This window comes from Elephas maximus, chromosome 2 (assembly GCF_024166365.1).
Source record: "Elephas maximus indicus isolate mEleMax1 chromosome 2, mEleMax1 primary haplotype, whole genome shotgun sequence".
NCBI lineage: Eukaryota > Metazoa > Chordata > Mammalia > Proboscidea > Elephantidae > Elephas > Elephas maximus.
This window is the reverse complement of record NC_064820.1, coordinates 83,250,646-83,267,647: the sequence shown is the minus strand read 5'-3', so window position 1 is coordinate 83,267,647 and position 17,002 is coordinate 83,250,646. Positions and strand designations below refer to the sequence as shown.

Below are 17,002 nucleotides of genomic sequence, written 5' to 3'. Positions count from 1 at the left end.
CTCCACCACCCTGAATCATATTAGAAGAGCTCTATATACTGAACTAAAATATATTCACTCTTTTTCCTCTTACCAAATTACTACAGCAAACTGAAATCTCATACAGTGACAGCACTAATTTACTATAAGGTTTAACCACATGAAACTGTCATTTTTTTTATGGGTCAAAACTGGTCAACCCCGGGGGGCGTCCAGTCGTTCGTGCAGGCAGCGCCCACCCAGTTTGCGCAAGCAGCGCGGCGCACGGGACGGAGAAGTCCCCGGGAGGAAGTGACAGGTCTTGGAGCGGGGAAAGCAGCGTCCCGCCGGGATTTTGGCGGGGGTGGGCGGGGCGTGAGTGCGGGGACCAGCTATATTCCCCTGAATTGACCCCGGGGGGGCCCCAGCCGTTCATGGGGGCAGCGCCCACCCAGTTCACGCGAGCGGCGTGGCGCGCCGGAGGGAGAAGTCCCCGGGAGGCAGTGGCTGGTCTTGGAGCAGGGAGAGCAGCGTCCCAGCCGGGACACGCAGTAGCGACTCAGGCGCAGGGACCTGCTCCGCTCTCCTGAGCTGACCTGGCGTGGGGAGCCCACCCGGTTCACGGAAGCGGTGCGCAACGCGGCTGGCGGGACGGGGAGTCCCTGGGAGGCAGCCACGGATTTTGGAGACGGGAGTGCACCGTCCCAGTAGCGGAGCCTTAACCTTGGGGGTGGGGCTGACAGCGGAGGATCTGACCGTGACGCCAGCGGGCCAGACCCCCCGGGGGGCAATCTCCACACAGCCAGTACATATAGGCGACGTGCCCCGCGGAAATCTCAGATATAAGAGTCATTCCAAGTAAGACAAACAACTCTGGCTATTTTCTGAGGTGCTACACTCCTAGCTCTCTGATCCCTCCCCCACGCTCCCCAGGCAGCTCCATTAACATCCGAATAGCTTGAGCCAGAGGGAGAACTCTGATAGGGATCTGACTGCATTTTTTTTAGCGAATTTTCTGGAAAAACTAGTTTCCCAGTGATGGCTCGGAGACAGCAGTCCATATCAAACCACATAAAGAAGCAGACCATGACAGCTTCTCCAACCCCCTAAACAAAAGAATCAAAATCTTTCCCAAATGAAGATACAATCCTGGAATTATCAGATACAGAATATAAAAGACTAATTTACAGAATGCTTAAAGACATCACAAATGAAATTAGGATATCTGCAGAAAAAGCCAAGGAACACACTGATAAAACTGTTGAAGAACTCAAAAAGATTATTCAAGAACATAGTGGAAAAATTAATAAGTTGCAAGAATCCATAGAGAGACAGCATGTCGAAATCCAAAAGATTAACAATAAAATTACAGAATTAGACAACGCAATAGGAAGTCAGAGGAGCAGACTCGAGCAATTAGAATGCAGACTGGGACATCTGGAGGACCAGGGAATCAACACCAACATAGCTGAAAAAAAATCAGATAAAAGAATTTAAAAAAATGAAGAAACCCTAAGAATCATGTGGGACTCTATCAAGAAGGATAACTTGCGAGTGATTGGAGTCCCAGAACAGGGAGGGAGGACAGAAAACACAGAGAAAATAGTTGAAGAACTCCTGACACAAAACTTCCCTGACATCATGAAAGACGAAAGGATATCTATCCAAGATGCTCATCGAACCCCATTTAAGATTGATCCAAAAAGAAAAACACCAAGACATATTATCATCAAACTTGCTAAAACCAAAGATAAACAGAAAATTTTAAAAGCAGCCAGGGAGAAAAGAAAGGTTTCCTTCAAGGGAGAATCAATAAGAATAAGTTCAGACTACTCAGCAGAAACCATACAAGCAAGAAGGGAATGGGACGACGTATACAGAGCACTGAAGGAGAAAAACTGCCAACCAAGGATCATATATCCAGCAAAACTCTCTCTGCAATATGAAGGAGAAATTAAGATATTTACAGATAAACACAAGTTTAGAGAATTTCCAAAAACCAAACCAAGGCTACAAGAAATGCTAAAGGAGATTGTTTGGTCAGATGACCAATAATATCAGGTACCAGCACAATACAAGGTCACAAAACAGAATGCCCTGATATCAACTCAAACAGGGAAAGCACAAAAACAAACAAAGATTAATTCTAAAAACTAAATAAATAAACAAAATAATACACATAACAGGGAATCATGGAAATCAATAGATAAAAGATCACAATAATCAAAAAGAGGGACTAAATATAGGAGGCATTGAACTGCCAGATGGAGAGTGATACAAGGCGATATAGAACGATACAAGTTAGGTTTTTACTTAGAAAAATAGGGGTAAATAATAAGGTAACCACAAAAAGGAATATCAACTCCATAACTCAAGAAAAAAGCCAAGAAAAACGCAACGACTCAACTAACATAAAGTTAAACATTATGAAAATGAGGATCTCACAATCTACTAAGAAAAACGTCTCAGCACAAAAAAGTATGTGGAAAAATGAAACGGCCAACAACACACATGAAAAGGCATCAAAATGACGGCACTAAAAACTTATTTATCTACAATTACGCTGAATGTAAATGGACTAAATGCACCAATAAAGAGACAGAGAGTCAAGGACTGGATAAAGAAACACGATCCATCTATATGCTGCCTACAAGAGACACACCTTAGACTTAGAGACACAAACAAACTAAAACTCAAAGGATGGAAAAAAGTATATCAAGCAAACAATAAGCAAAAAAGAAGAGGAGTAGCAATATTAATTTCTGACAAAATAGACTTTAGACTTAAATCCACCACAAAGGGTAAAGAAGGACACTATATAATGATAAAAGGGACAATTGATCAGGAAGACATAACCATATTAAATATTTACGCACCCAATGACAGGGCTGCAAGATACATAAATCAAATTTTAACAGAATTGAAAAGTGAGATAGACACCTCCACATTTATAGTAGGAGACTTCCACACACCACTTTCGGAGAAGGACAGGACATCCAGTAAGAAGCTCAATAGAGACACGGAAGACCTACTTACAACAATCAACCAACTTGACCTCATTGACTTATACAGAACTCTCCACCCAACTGCTGCAAAATATACTTTTTTTTCTAGTGCACATGAAACATTCTCTAGAATAGACCACATATTAGATCATAAAACAAATCTTTGCAGAGTCCAAAACATCGAAATATTACAAAGCATCTTCTCAGAACACAAGGCAATGAAGCTAGAAATCAATAACAGAAAAACTAGGGAAAAGAAATCAAATACTTGGAAAATGAACAATGCCCTCCTGAAAAAAGACTGGGTTATAGAAGACATCAAGGAGGGAATAAGGAAATTCATAGAAAGCAACGAGAATGAAAATACTTCCTATCAAAACCTCTGGGACACAGCAAAAGCAGTGCTCAGAGGCCAATTCATATCAATAAATGCACACATACAAAAAGAAGAAAGAGCCAAAATCAGAGAACTGTCCCAACAACTTGAACAAATAGAAAGTGAGCAACAAAAGAACCCATCAGGCACCAGAAGAAAACAAATAATAAAAATTAGAGCTGAACTAAATGAATTAGAGAACAGAAAAACAATTGAAAGAATTAACAAAGCCAAAAGCTGGTTCTTTGAAAAAATTAACAAAATCGATAAACCATTGGCTAGACTGACTAAAGAAATACAGGAAAGGAAACAAATAACCCGAATAAGAAACGAGAAGGACCACATCACAACAGAACCAAATGAAATTAAAAGAATCATTTCAGATTACTACGTAAAATTGTACTCTAACAAATTTGAAAACCTAGAAGAAATGGATAAATTCTTGGAAAAACACTACCTACCTAAACTAACACATTCAGAAGCAGAACAACTAAATAGACCCATAACAAAAAAAGAGATTGAAACGGTAATCAAAAAACTTCCAACAAAAAAAAGTCCTGGCCCGGACGGCTTCACTGCAGAGTTCTACCAAACCTTCAGAGAAGACTTAACACCACTACTACCGAAGGTATTTCAAAGCATAGAAGAAGACGGAATACCACCCAACTCATTTTTTGAAGCTACCATCTCCCTGATACCAAAACCAGGTAAAGACATTACAAAAAAAGAAAATTTTAGACCTATATCCCTCATGAACATAGATGCAAAAACCCTCAACAAAATTCTAGCCAATAGAATCCAACAACACATCAAAAAAATAATTCACCCTGATCAAGTGGGATTTATACCAGGTATGCAAGGCTGGTTTAATATCAGAAAAACCATTAATGTAATCCACCACATAAATAAAACAAAAGATAAAAACCACATGATCTTATCAATAGGTGCAGAAAAGGCATTTGACAAAGTTCAACACCCATTTATGATAAAAACTCTTACCAAAATAGGAATTGAAGGAAAATTCCTCAACATAATAAAGGGCATTTATGCAAAGCCAACAGCCAATATCACTCTAAATGGAGAGAACCTGAAAGCATTTCCCTTGAGAACGGGAACCAGACAAGGATGCCCTTTATCACCGCTCTTATTCAACATCGTACTTGAAGTCCTAGCCAGGGCAATTAGGCTAGACAAAGAAATAAAGAGTATCCAGATTGGCAAGGAGTAAGTAAAGCTATCACTATTTGCAGATGACATGATCGTACACACGGAAAACCCTAAGGAATCCTCCAGAAAACTACTGAAACTAATAGAAGAGTTTGGAAGAGTCTCAGGTTATAAAATAAACAAACAAAAATCACTTGGATTCCTCTACATCAACAAAAAGAACACCGAAGAGGAAATGACCAAATCAATACCATTCACAGTAGCCCCCAAGAAGATAAAATACTTAGGAATAAATCTTACCAAAGATGTAAAAGACCTATACAAAGAAAACTACAAAGCTCTACTACAAGAAATTCAAAAGGACATACTTAAGTGGAAAAACATACCCTGCTCATGGATAGGAAGACTTAACATTGTAAAAATGTCTATTCTACCAAAAGCCATCTATACATATAACACACTTCCGATCCAAATTCCAATGTCGTATTTTAAGGGGATAGAGAAACAAATCACCAATTTCATATGGAAGGGAAAGAACCCCCAGATAAGCAAAGCATTACTGAAAAAGAAGAAAGTGGGAGGCCTCACTCTACCTGATTTCAGAACCTATTATACAGCTACAGTAGTCAAAACAGCCTGGTACTGGTACAACAACAGGCACATAGACCAATGGAACAGAATTGAGAACCCAGATATAAATCCATCCATGTATGAGCAGCTGATATTTGACAAAGGACCAGTGTCAGTTAACTGCGGAAAAGATAGTCTTTTTAACAAATGGTGCTGGCATAACTGGATATCCATTTGCAAAAGAATGAAACAGGACCCATACCTCACACCATGCACAAAAACTAACTCCAAGTGGATCAAAGACCTAAACATAAAGACTAAAACGATAAAGATCATGGAAGAAAAAATAGGGACAACATTAGGAGCCCTAATACAAGGCATAAACAGAATACAAAACATTACCAAAAATGATGAAGAGAAACCAGATAACTGGGAGCTCCTAAAAATCAAACACCTATGCTCATCTAAAGACTTCACCAAAAGAGTAAAAAGACCACCTACAGACTGGGAAAGAATATTCAGCTCTGACATCTCAGACCAGCGCCTGATCTCTAAAATCTACATGATTCTGTCAAAACTCAACCACAAAAAGACAAACAACCCAATCAAGAAGTGGGCAAAGGATATGAACACACATTTCACTAAAGAAGATATTCAGGCAGCCAACAGATACATGAGAAAATGCTCCCGATCATTAGCCATTAGAGAAATGCAAATTAAAACTACGATGAGATTCCATCTCACACCAACTAGACTGGCATTAATCCAAAAAACACAAAATAAAAAATGTTGGAGAGGCTGCGGAGAGACTGGAACTCTCATACACTGCTGGTGGGAATGTAAAATGGTACAACCACTTTGGAAATCCATCTGGCGTTATCGTAAACAGTTAGAAATAGAACTACCATACAACCCAGAAATCCCACTCCTCAGAATATACCCTAGAGATACAAGAGCCTTCACACAAACAGATATATGCACACCCATGTTTATTGCAGCTCTGTTTACAATAGCAAAAAGCTGGAAGCAACCAAGGTGTCCGTCAACGGATGAATGGGTAAATAAATTGTGGTATATTCACACAATGGAATACTACGCATCGATAAAGAACAGTGACGAATCTCTGAAACATTTCATAACATGGAGGAACCTGGAAGGCATTATGCTGAGCAAAATTAGTCAGAGGCAAAAGGATAAATATTGTATAAGACCACTATTATAAGATCTTGAGAAATAGAAAAAACTGAGAAGAACACATACTTTTGCGGTTACGAGGGGGGGAGGGAGGGAGGGAGGGAGGGAGAGGGTTTTATATTGATCAATCAGTAGATAAGAACTGCTTAGGGTTAAGGGAAAGACAACACTCAATACAAGGAAGGTGAGCCCAATTGGACTGGACTAAAAGCAAAGAGGTTTCCGGGATAAAATGAATGCTTCAAAGGTCAGTGGACCAGGGGCTGGGGTCTGGGGAACATGGTTTGAGGGGACTTCTAAGTCAATTGGCAAAATAATTCTATTATGAAAACATTCTGCATCCCACTTTGAAATGTGGCGTCTAGGGTCCTAAATGCTAACAAGCAGCCATCTAAGATGCATCAATTGGTCTGAACCCACCTGGAGCAAAGGAAAATGAAGAACACCAAGGTCACACAACAACTAAAAACCCAAGAGACAGAAAGGGCCACATGAACCAGAGACCTACATCATCCTGAGACCAGAAGAACTAGTTGGTGCCCGGCCACAGTCGATGACTGCCCTGTCAGGGAGCACAACAGAGAACTCCTGAGGGAGCAGGAGATCAGTGGGATACAGACCCCAAATTCTCATAAAAAGACCATACTTCATGGTCTGACTGCGACTAGAGGAATCCCGGCGGCAATGCTCCCCAGACCTTCTGTTGGCACAGGACAGGAACCATCCCTGAAGACAACTCATCAGACATGAAAGGGACTGGTCAGCGGGGGGAGAGAGATGCTGATGAAGAGTGAGCTAATTAAATCAGGTGGACACTGGAGAGTGTGTTGGCAACTCTTGACTGGAGGGGGGATGGGAAGATAGAGAGAGAGGGAAGACGGCAAAATTGGCACGAAACGAGAGACTGAAAGGGCTGACTCAATAGGGGGAGAGCAAGTGGGAGAAGGGAGTAAGATGCATGTAAACTTACATGTGACAGACTGATTGGAATTGTAAATGTTCACTTGAAGCTTAATAAAAGTTAATTAAAAAAAAATATATATATATAGTAAAAAATAAAGTCCCTGAGTATTTACGTAAAAAAAAAAAAAACTGGTCAACCTACGGGCTATTTTGCAAGGTTCAACCTGTAATTTACATGCTCGGTCAACATTTAGCAACTTCATTTCAGTATCTACTAGGACCTTCGTGGTCATTTTTCAATTACTACTGATATTCCTTCCTGTTTAAAATAAAAAGGTCTTACCGTGCTAAATTCTAAATAAAACATTAACAGCTTTTACAAAAGTTTAATCAACTGACAAAAAAAGAAACCATAAGTGAAATAAAATTCCTATTTAATTTCAACTTAAACATTTAAAATTAATTCAATTAAAAATAGTCTTACTGTTCTAGAATCCGAAAATGGATTGTATTCATCAAGTCCTGGTGGAACATTTCTTGTCACCTGTGTAACTGATGGATCCTGGAATAAAATATGAAGGAGAAAAAAAGATTACTTATCCATTAAGAAGCAATTTTGATCTTTACAAAGCACTTGCTTTACCTGTATTTTGGGTCGCTCAGAAAAGCTAACAAAGGGAAATAAAAGAAAATGATTGTCAAGAGATTTACTGAGTCCCATTGCAACAAAGCTGAAATTTAAACCCTCAACCCTCACAGCTTCAAAGAGAAACAAAAATGAGATTAGCTGCAAATCAGCTGCTAGCTATTAAATAAGGATTCAAAATAGACCACGTCTTCACAGCTGTGTGAAACTGATGGCAAGACAGCATCTTCACAAACCCTGAGTGAGTCCACCATCCATCCTTTCCTTTGGGCTCCGCCAAGAGTTCATGTTCCCCTTTTTGATAGTATTTCTGTCAGTTTTCCCTGCTGCAGATCTAAAATATCACACTACCAATCAATGTCATAGATGGCCAACATCTGTAGCATTGAGAATGAAATGTCTTTTACTTTTTTTTTAATTCTATTCAGATATCTCTACTTGACCACTTCTTTCTTGCACATGATTCTGGACAGTCTCCCTTTGTCCAAGTATAATATATTACCACTCTATCTGGCTTTTCAGATCTTTTAGTACTAGGCTTTCCTATAAACAACTAAAATCACAAAACGCTAGGTAATTATTCTATTTCTCTTGATTGTGACTGCAAAAAACAAATATAATGAATAAAATCAACCACATATTGACATGAAAAATATTTTGTAAACTGTGACGTAGCTTAATTGGCCTTCCTATCTCTAGTTCACTGAGCCTAAAACTTTAGTACGCATCAGAATGAACTGAAAGGCTTATTTAAACACAAAATGCTGTACCCCACCCCCAGAGTTTCTGATTCAGTATGGCTGCAGTGTGGTCTACGAATCAGTATTTCTAAGAAGTTTCCAGGTGAAGCTGCTGCTGGTATAGAGACCACTGCCCTCGTCTATACTGTACTTTCTTCAAAACACCTTCCTCAACACATTCATTGAAATTACCTTTCTAAAATGCTAGGCTAATTTGTCATTCCTCTTCTCCAATTTTCTCCATTTCAGACCCCATTTAGAGGCTCTCCACTAACTATAAAACAAACTCCTCCAAATCTAATGTAAAGATTCTGACTATTTTGTCCCTGCCTACATTTTCAGCCTCATCAACCTTCTCACATAACCACCCTCACCCTGCCATATCCTTCTCCCATAACCAAATGAAATATGCTATTGCATAAGAAGTCTTGAACTTGGCAAAAAGCAAGTACTAAGGATAAATAAAAAGTACGGTACAGACAAAAAATAAAGGCTTTAGATTTGCTTAACAATAAAATGGGCTGGAGGGGAAAGGCAAAGACCTACAATGCCTAAAAAAGAGAGGAGGAGGAATGAAACCACTGTACTCTCCAGGGTTTCCCTCTGAAGGTACCCCCAAGTGAGAGGAGCAGGAAGATTATCAAAACGGGATGCCTGCTTTAGGAAGAAGATGAAGAAAATGGAAAAGTGAATGTTTTAACCAAAATTTTCAGCTTGGCATTGGTGGGGTCAACCTAATTAAGAAGTAGGTTTAGTGTCAACAAATGCAGACCCCTTCAGCTGGCGTCTCAATGCCCACTCTCACCACCAGCCACAAAACCAGATGATCTGTGATTCCTTAAACAACATAGTCTTTGCATTGCTTCCTCTAGCAGAATACTCATCCCAGCAGGGTCAGCCTGGCAATCAACCTCCTCCTCTTCCTTAAAGACAGGGTCCAAATATTACCTCAGATGCTAAACAATAACCTTCCTGATACCTTCCCCCTATCCAAGTCACTCCATCCCTGGAATCAATCCTACCACAGCAATTAGTATTTATCTGTTAGCATTTACTTCAATGAACCATAATGATCTGCACGCAAGTCTTTCTTCCCAAATTACATTGTTATCTCTTTGAATACAAGAAGCAGGTCTTATTTTTTTTTTTTATCATACATGCCTAGTGGTATTTGGTAACTGCTTCTTGGATCTACAGGATAAAGCAGTACTACGTGGCTGAGTATTAGGAGTTGTTAAATGTTATAAGTCTACACACTGCTATGGAGTGAAAAAAGCAAGGTACTGAACAGTGTAAATAAGGTGTTACCTTTTATGCAAGGAAGATAAAAATAAATGTACGTGTGTATTTATATTTTTAAAAAGGAAGAACCAAGAATTAATAAAAAGTTTTACTAGGGGAAAGGAGGAACGCTGGTGGCACAGTAGTTCAAGCAGTTCGAGCCCACCAGTCTGCTTCCGTAAAGATGACAGCCTTGGAAACTCTATGAGGCAGTTCTGCTCTGTCCTACGGGGTCGCTATTAGCTGGAATCGACTCCATGGCAGTAGTTTTTTTTTGTTTTATAGGGAAAGAAAGGGAACACTAAAGAGAAGATAGTCTTAGACGCTAGATTTCTCTGAATGTATATTGTTTTATAGTTTTTGGAACCACAAAAATGTTTTACATAATTATAAAACAAAATTAATTCAAAAAGGAGGGCATGCAAAATGCATTTTGCTTAGCCAATATCCATGCCATCAAAGCCAGCCTCTGAATGCTACAGTAGTGCAATGAGTTCCACCTCTCATTTTACAAATTTACATATCTAATTATCTCAAATGTCTTGAAATTCATCATAAACTCTTTTTTAAAAAGGTATAGCTTAGTTTTAAAAAGACACAGAGTAAAATCATTCTTCCAGTTCTCTACTTTTGACTATAACAACTACAACGCACTTGTTTCCTTCTAGATTTAAAAAAAAAAAAAATTAACCCAGCCTGAAAGTTAACTGGTGGTTTGACAAAATCACTGCCTCAAGTGAAGCAAGTTCACTTCTAGTCAATCTGGAATCTCTCCTAATGTAGTATATGTGACGAAGCCGTATGGTATGCACAGTAAATGCCAAGAATCAGACTAGATTTGAGGAAGGTAAAGAACTGATCTCTCTAAATTATCACATAACTAAAGTTTCAGATTAGCCTTAATAAATGTAAGTAGTGCTGAGAAAGCTGTGGTCTCTAAACTGGGAGAGGATAACAAAGCTGAACAAGATTTAAGTAATAATAAATTATCTTTTAATGCCTATTAGGTATCCAGCACTTACTTATGCAATGGTCCTTCCTGATAGATGGTGGTGTTCCACTTTTCAGAAACAGAAGCTCTGGCCTTAAAACAGTCCAGAAACTTACTTGAGGTCAATTATACGTAAAGTCAGGATTTTACGCGTGTATGTACACTCTCCCCGATGTGTCTGTCAGTTTGTCATAATGTGGAGACTTGTGTGTTGCTGTGATGCTGGAAGCTACGCCACTGGTATTCAGATACCAGCAGGGTCACACATGGTGGACAGGTTTCAGCTGATCTTCCAGATGAAGACAGGCTAGAAGAAGGACCTGGCAGTCTACTTCTGAAAGGCATTAGCCAGTGACAACCTTATAAATAGCAGCAGAACATTGTCTGGTGCCATGTCGGAAGATGAGTTCCCCAGGTTGGAAGGTACTCAAAAGACGACTGGGAAAGAGCTGCCTTCTCAAACTAGAGTCAAGCTTAATGATGTGGATGGAGTCGAGCTTTTGAGGGACCTTCATTTGCTGATGAGGCAAGACTCAAAATGAGAAGAAACAGCTACAAACATCCACTAATAATCGGAACCTGGAATGTACGAAGTAAAAATCTAGGAAAATTGTAAATCCTCAAAAATGAAATAGAATACATAAAGATCGATATCCTAGGCGTTAGTGAGCTGAAATGGACTACTGGTGGTCATTCTGAATTGGACAATCACATGGTCTGCTATGCCGGGAATGACAACTTGAAGAGGAATGGTGTTGCATTCGTCATCAAAAGAACATTTGAAGATCTATCCTGAACTACAACACTGTCAGTGATAGGATAACATCCATACACTTACAAGGAAGATCAGTTGATATGACTACTATTCAAATCTACGCACCAGCTACTAAGGCCAAAGATGAAGAAACTGAAGATTTTTACCAGTTTCTGCTGTCTGAAATTGATCAAACACACAATCAGGATGCATTGATAATTACTGGTGACTGGAATGCAAAAGTTAGAAACAAAGAAGAAAGATCGGTAGTTGTAAAATATGGCCTTGACGACAGAAATGATGCTGGAGATAACATGATAGAATTTTGCAAGACCAACAACTTCTTCGTTACAAATACTGTTTTTCACCAACATAAACAGCAACTATATACACGGATCTCGCCAGACAGAATACACAGGAATCAAATTGACTACATCTGTGGAAAGAGATGATGGAAAAGCTTGATATCATCAGTCAGAACAAGGCCAGGTGCCAACCGTGAAACAGACCATCAACTGGTCATATGCAAATTCAAGTCAAAACTGAAGAAAATTAGAACAAGCCCACGAGAGCCAAAGTACGACCTTGAGTATAACCCACCTGAATTTAGAGACCATCTCAAGAATAGATTTGATGCATTGAACACTAATGATTGAAGACCAGACAAGCTGTGGAATGACATCAAGGACATCATACATGAAGAAAGCAAGAGGTTATTAAAAAGACAGGAAAGAAAGAAAAGACCAAAACGTATGTCAGAACTCTGAAACTTGCTCTAGAACATCAAGCAGCTAAAGCAAAAGCAACAAATGATGAAGTAAAAAAAAGTGACAGAAGATTTCAAAGGGGGGCTTGAGAAGACAAAGTGAAGTATTATAATGACATGTGCAAAGAACTGGAGATGGAAAACCAAAAGGGAAGAACTCACTCGGCATTTCTCAAGCTGAAAGAAATGAACAAAAAATTCAAGCCTCGAGATGCAATAGTGAAGGATTCTATGGGGAAAATATTAAATGATGCAGGAAGCAGCAAAAAAAAGATGGAACAAATACACAGAGTCATTATACCAAAAAGAATTGGTCGATGTTCAACCATTTCAAGAGGGAGCACATGATGAGGAACCGATGGTACTGAAGGAAGAAGTTCAAGCTTCATTGAAGGCACTGGCGAAAAACAAGGCTCCAGGAATTGACGGGATATCAACTGAAATGTTTCAACAAATGGATGCAGCGCTGGATGTGCTTACTCACCTGTGCCAAGAAATGTGGAAGACAGCTACCTGGCCAGACCGACTGGGAGAGGTCCATATTTATGCCTATTCCCAAGAAAGGTGATCCAACTGAACGCAGAAATTATCGAACAATATCACACGCAACCAAAATTTTGCTGAAGATCATTCAAGAGCTGCTGCAGCAGTATATCCACAGGGAACTGCCAGAAATTCAGGCCGGATTCAGATGAGGATGTGGAACCAGGGATATCATTGCTGATGTCAGATGGATGAAAAGCAGAGAATACTACGCAATGCGATTCAACTGTGTGGATCACAACAAATTATGGATAATACTGCAAAGAATGGGAATTCCAGAACACTTAATTGTGCTCATGAGGAACCTTTACATAGACCAAGAGGCAGTTGTTCAGACAGAGCAAGGGATGCCGACTGGTTTAAAGTCAAGAAAGGTGTGTGTCACGGTTGTATCCTTTCACCATACCCTATTCAGTCTGTATGCTGAGCAAACACTTCAAGAACCTAGACTATATGAAGAAGAACGGGGCATCAGGATTGGAGGAATACTCATTAACAACCTGCGTTATGCAGATGACACAACCTTGCTTGCTGAAAGTGAAGAGAGCCTGAAGCACTTACTGATGAAGATCAAAGACCACAGCCTTCATATGGATTACACCTCAACATAAAAACAAAAATCCTCACAACTGGACCAATAAGCAACATCACAATAAACGGAGAAAAGACTGAAGTTGTGAAGGATTTCACTTCACTTGGATCCACAATCAACACCCACGGAAACAGCAATCAAGAAATCAAAAGACACACTACATTGGGCAAATCTGCTCCAAAGACCTCTTGAAGTGTTGAGAAGCAAAGATGTCACCTTGAAGATTAAGATGCGCATGACCAATGCCATGGTATTTTCAGTCGCATCATATGCATGTGAAAGCTGGGCAATGAATAAGGAAGACCGAAGAAGAGCTGATGCCTTTGAATTGTGGTGCTGGTGAAGAATATTGAATATACCATGGTCTGCCAAAACAATGAACAAATCTGTCTTGGAAGAAATACAACCAGAATGCTCCTTAGAAGCAAGGATGGTGAGACTGTATCTTATATACTTTGGACATGTTGTCAGAAGGGATCAGTCCCTGGAGAAGGACATCATGCTTGGCAGAGTACAGGGTCAGCGGAAAAGAGGGAGACCCTCAATGAGACAGATTGACACAGTGGCTGCAATAATGGGCTCAAGCAAACGACGACTGTGAGATGGCGCTGGACCGGGCAGTGTTTCGTTCTGTCGTACATAGGGTTGGTATGAGTAGGAACCAACTCAACAGCACTTAACAACATGTACACTCTTTCTACCAGATACCCTGATGATGCAGTGGTTAAAGCAATTGACTGCTAACCCAAAAGTTGGCCATTTGAAACCACCAGCAGCTCCTTAGGAGAAAGATGTGGTAGTTTGCTTCTGGAGAGATTTATAGCCTTGGAAACCCTACAGAAGTCACTATGAGTCATAATGGACCTGATGGCAGCTGGTTTTTTGGTTATACTAAAAATAGAGTTCACCAAAACCACATCTTTTGCAAGACATTGGCTGAGCTGATTGTTTAGTAATGATTCCAAAACGTTGGCAGGAAATGTGGTTTGTTTCCTCTTAAACACAATCCAGATGAAATTGCTTCAATAGATAACTGTGTCTTCTATGGCAGTGGTTCTCAAACTTCAGCATAGATTGGAAACCTGGAGAGCTTGTTAAAACCCAGATTGCTGAGCCCCAGCCGGAGAGTTTCTGATTTAGTACGTCTGGGATGATGTCTGAGAATTTGCATTTCTAACAAGGCTAAGATTCTGGGTAGTCTTACTTTACTGACTCCAGAGGAATATAGTAGGCTCTGTATTTAACTTTCAGGTAGCAAGTAAAGACATTCTTTAGAGTTTAATTTAAATATTCTATGTGGACTAGACTATGCACAGACATTAAACAGTTGTATCTTTATTCATTTAGGTTATCCAAGGCTATTCCATTAACTCTTAAGCAATGGCACTTAACTTACTAGTCTTATATTTTATTAAAAAGCAAGATGCATTATGAAACAAATGTTTTTTCAAAGAGAGTAAGTAAATTTCTGCAGAGTTCTGCACCTTCATTCTATTTCAACTGTTGCATTAAATTGGATATTTCTCAACCAGACATTTTTCAATGGTTGCCACATATAACCTCATAGGAAGATTCCAACCTGGCAGAGAGTAATTTCTTCTTTAGCTGTATCATTACTGTAGAAGTGAGGAAATTTATTCAACAAACAATTCAAGTCTTTCTTCCAAGGCATCTCTGGGTGGACTCTAACCTCCAACCTTTCAGTTAGCAACCCAGCACTCCTTTGCACCTTCCAGGGACTCTTGGGACATTATTGATATTGTTGTTAGTTGCCCTTGAGTCAATTCATGTCAACTCAAGGTGACTCCATGGGTGCTAGAGTAGAACTGCTCCATAGGGCTTTCAAGGCTTTGACCTTCTAGATGCAAATCTCCAAGCCTGTCTTCTGAGGCACCTCTAGGTGGGTTCAAACTTTCAACCACTAATGCTTAACCATTTGCACCATTCAGAAGTTCCTGGAACAGTATTAACTTGTAGTAAAGTAACTTGTCAATGCTATTCTAATTGGTGTGGAATTGCCTGGTAGTTTTCACAACATCCTGCAGTACTCAGAAGGGCATCAGGGTGAAGAAAAAAATGAGGAGCAAATGTGAGAGGGGTAGAGGAAGGAAAAGAAGAGCAAACGAGGGAGAAGAGCCTCCCCTACCCCACCATCTTCATCGGATTTGGTGCAGCTCAACTCTCGTCTGTTTTATAAATACTGTATAGATTTCAGGAAACCCTGGTAGCATAGTAGTTAAATGCTATGGCTACTAACCAAAAGGTCCGCAGTTCGAATCCCCCATGTGCTCCTTGGAAACTCTATGGGGCAGTTCTACTCTGTCCTATCCTATAGGGTCACTATGAGCTTAAATCGACTGGACGGTAACGGGTATGGTTTTTTGGTTTTGGTATTGATTTCGTTTGAAAATGCTTCCACATATCACCCTCAGGCTGTGTGTGTGTGAAAGGGGTCAGAGGTGGATTGAGGAAACCCCTCGTTAGTTCCCTGAGACTTTCTTTACAACTACAGAGACCAAGCTGAGCTTCCTTCCCTCCTCCGAGAATCCTTGCAATAAACATGCATCACCTAAGGTAACATGAGAACATCTCTACACCTTAGAACCAGAACAAGTGGAACCAATATTTTTTGCCATTTTGTATTACATTAAAACTCTATGTAAAAACTTGGCAAATGATATTGGCGAAGACAAAAAGCCTCCGAGGCGCAATGGTTAAGCACTTCGCTGCTCACTGAAAGGTCCTAGGTTTAAACCCACCAACCGCTTCATGGAAGAAAGATGTAGCAGTCTGCTTCTGTAGATTACAGCCTTCCAAACCCTATGGGGCAGCTCTGCTGTCCTGCAGGGTCACTATGAGTCGGAATCAACCTGACGGCACAGAACAAGAACGCTGGTGATGGAAGCATAACACGATTAGTGTAACTGATCTCACTGCATTGTATATGTGAAAAACGTTGAATTGGCAAATGCTGTTTATATTTCTACAACAATAAAAAATATAATTTGAAAAATAATAAGTAAATTATGTAAAAACTGTTTACTGCCATAAAAAAAAAAAAGTAAGTATTTAGGTAAAATCTGCTGTGAGAGAAAGATGTTAAATATGAACACATACTGATGCCTACTATACAGACTTATCCCCAACATATGCACTGATCTGCAACTGCCATTTATCACTGCATAATTTAACTCTAGTTTTCACTTTCTCTTCTCTTCCCCTTCTAATTTAAAAAATAAGGGTAGGGGATGATAAAACTCTAGTATTTAATTTATTCTTTATCTTTCTTATTTAGATATTCCCTGCAGTTCAAAAGTTTAAGTCAATTTGACAAAACCTATTCTTTTTCTTTATCTGAAAAGACTCTTCATGTCTAAGCTGTATCACTTCCCATCTTTTCTCTAGATTACTCAATTATCCTGTTCTCTCATAAATTCAACTGCTTTCTTTAACCAGATCCTACATATTTATTTCCAAGTTTCAATCATCTTCAAAATGCATACAAGCAAAGAAAAA

General features: G+C 39.6%; 1 protein-coding gene across 2 annotated transcripts in view; it reads right to left on the bottom strand.

The window, feature by feature from the left end:
* Positions 1 to 17,002, bottom strand: part of SCAMP1 (secretory carrier membrane protein 1) — a 113,456-nt gene that overhangs the window by 77,349 nt on the left and 19,105 nt on the right. For both annotated transcript variants that reach the window (XM_049866423.1, XM_049866415.1), the window contains exon 2: positions 7,658 to 7,735. In XM_049866423.1, the coding sequence (XP_049722380.1) occupies positions 7,658 to 7,735 (78 nt within the window). The remainder of the gene's footprint in view (positions 1 to 7,657; positions 7,736 to 17,002) is intronic.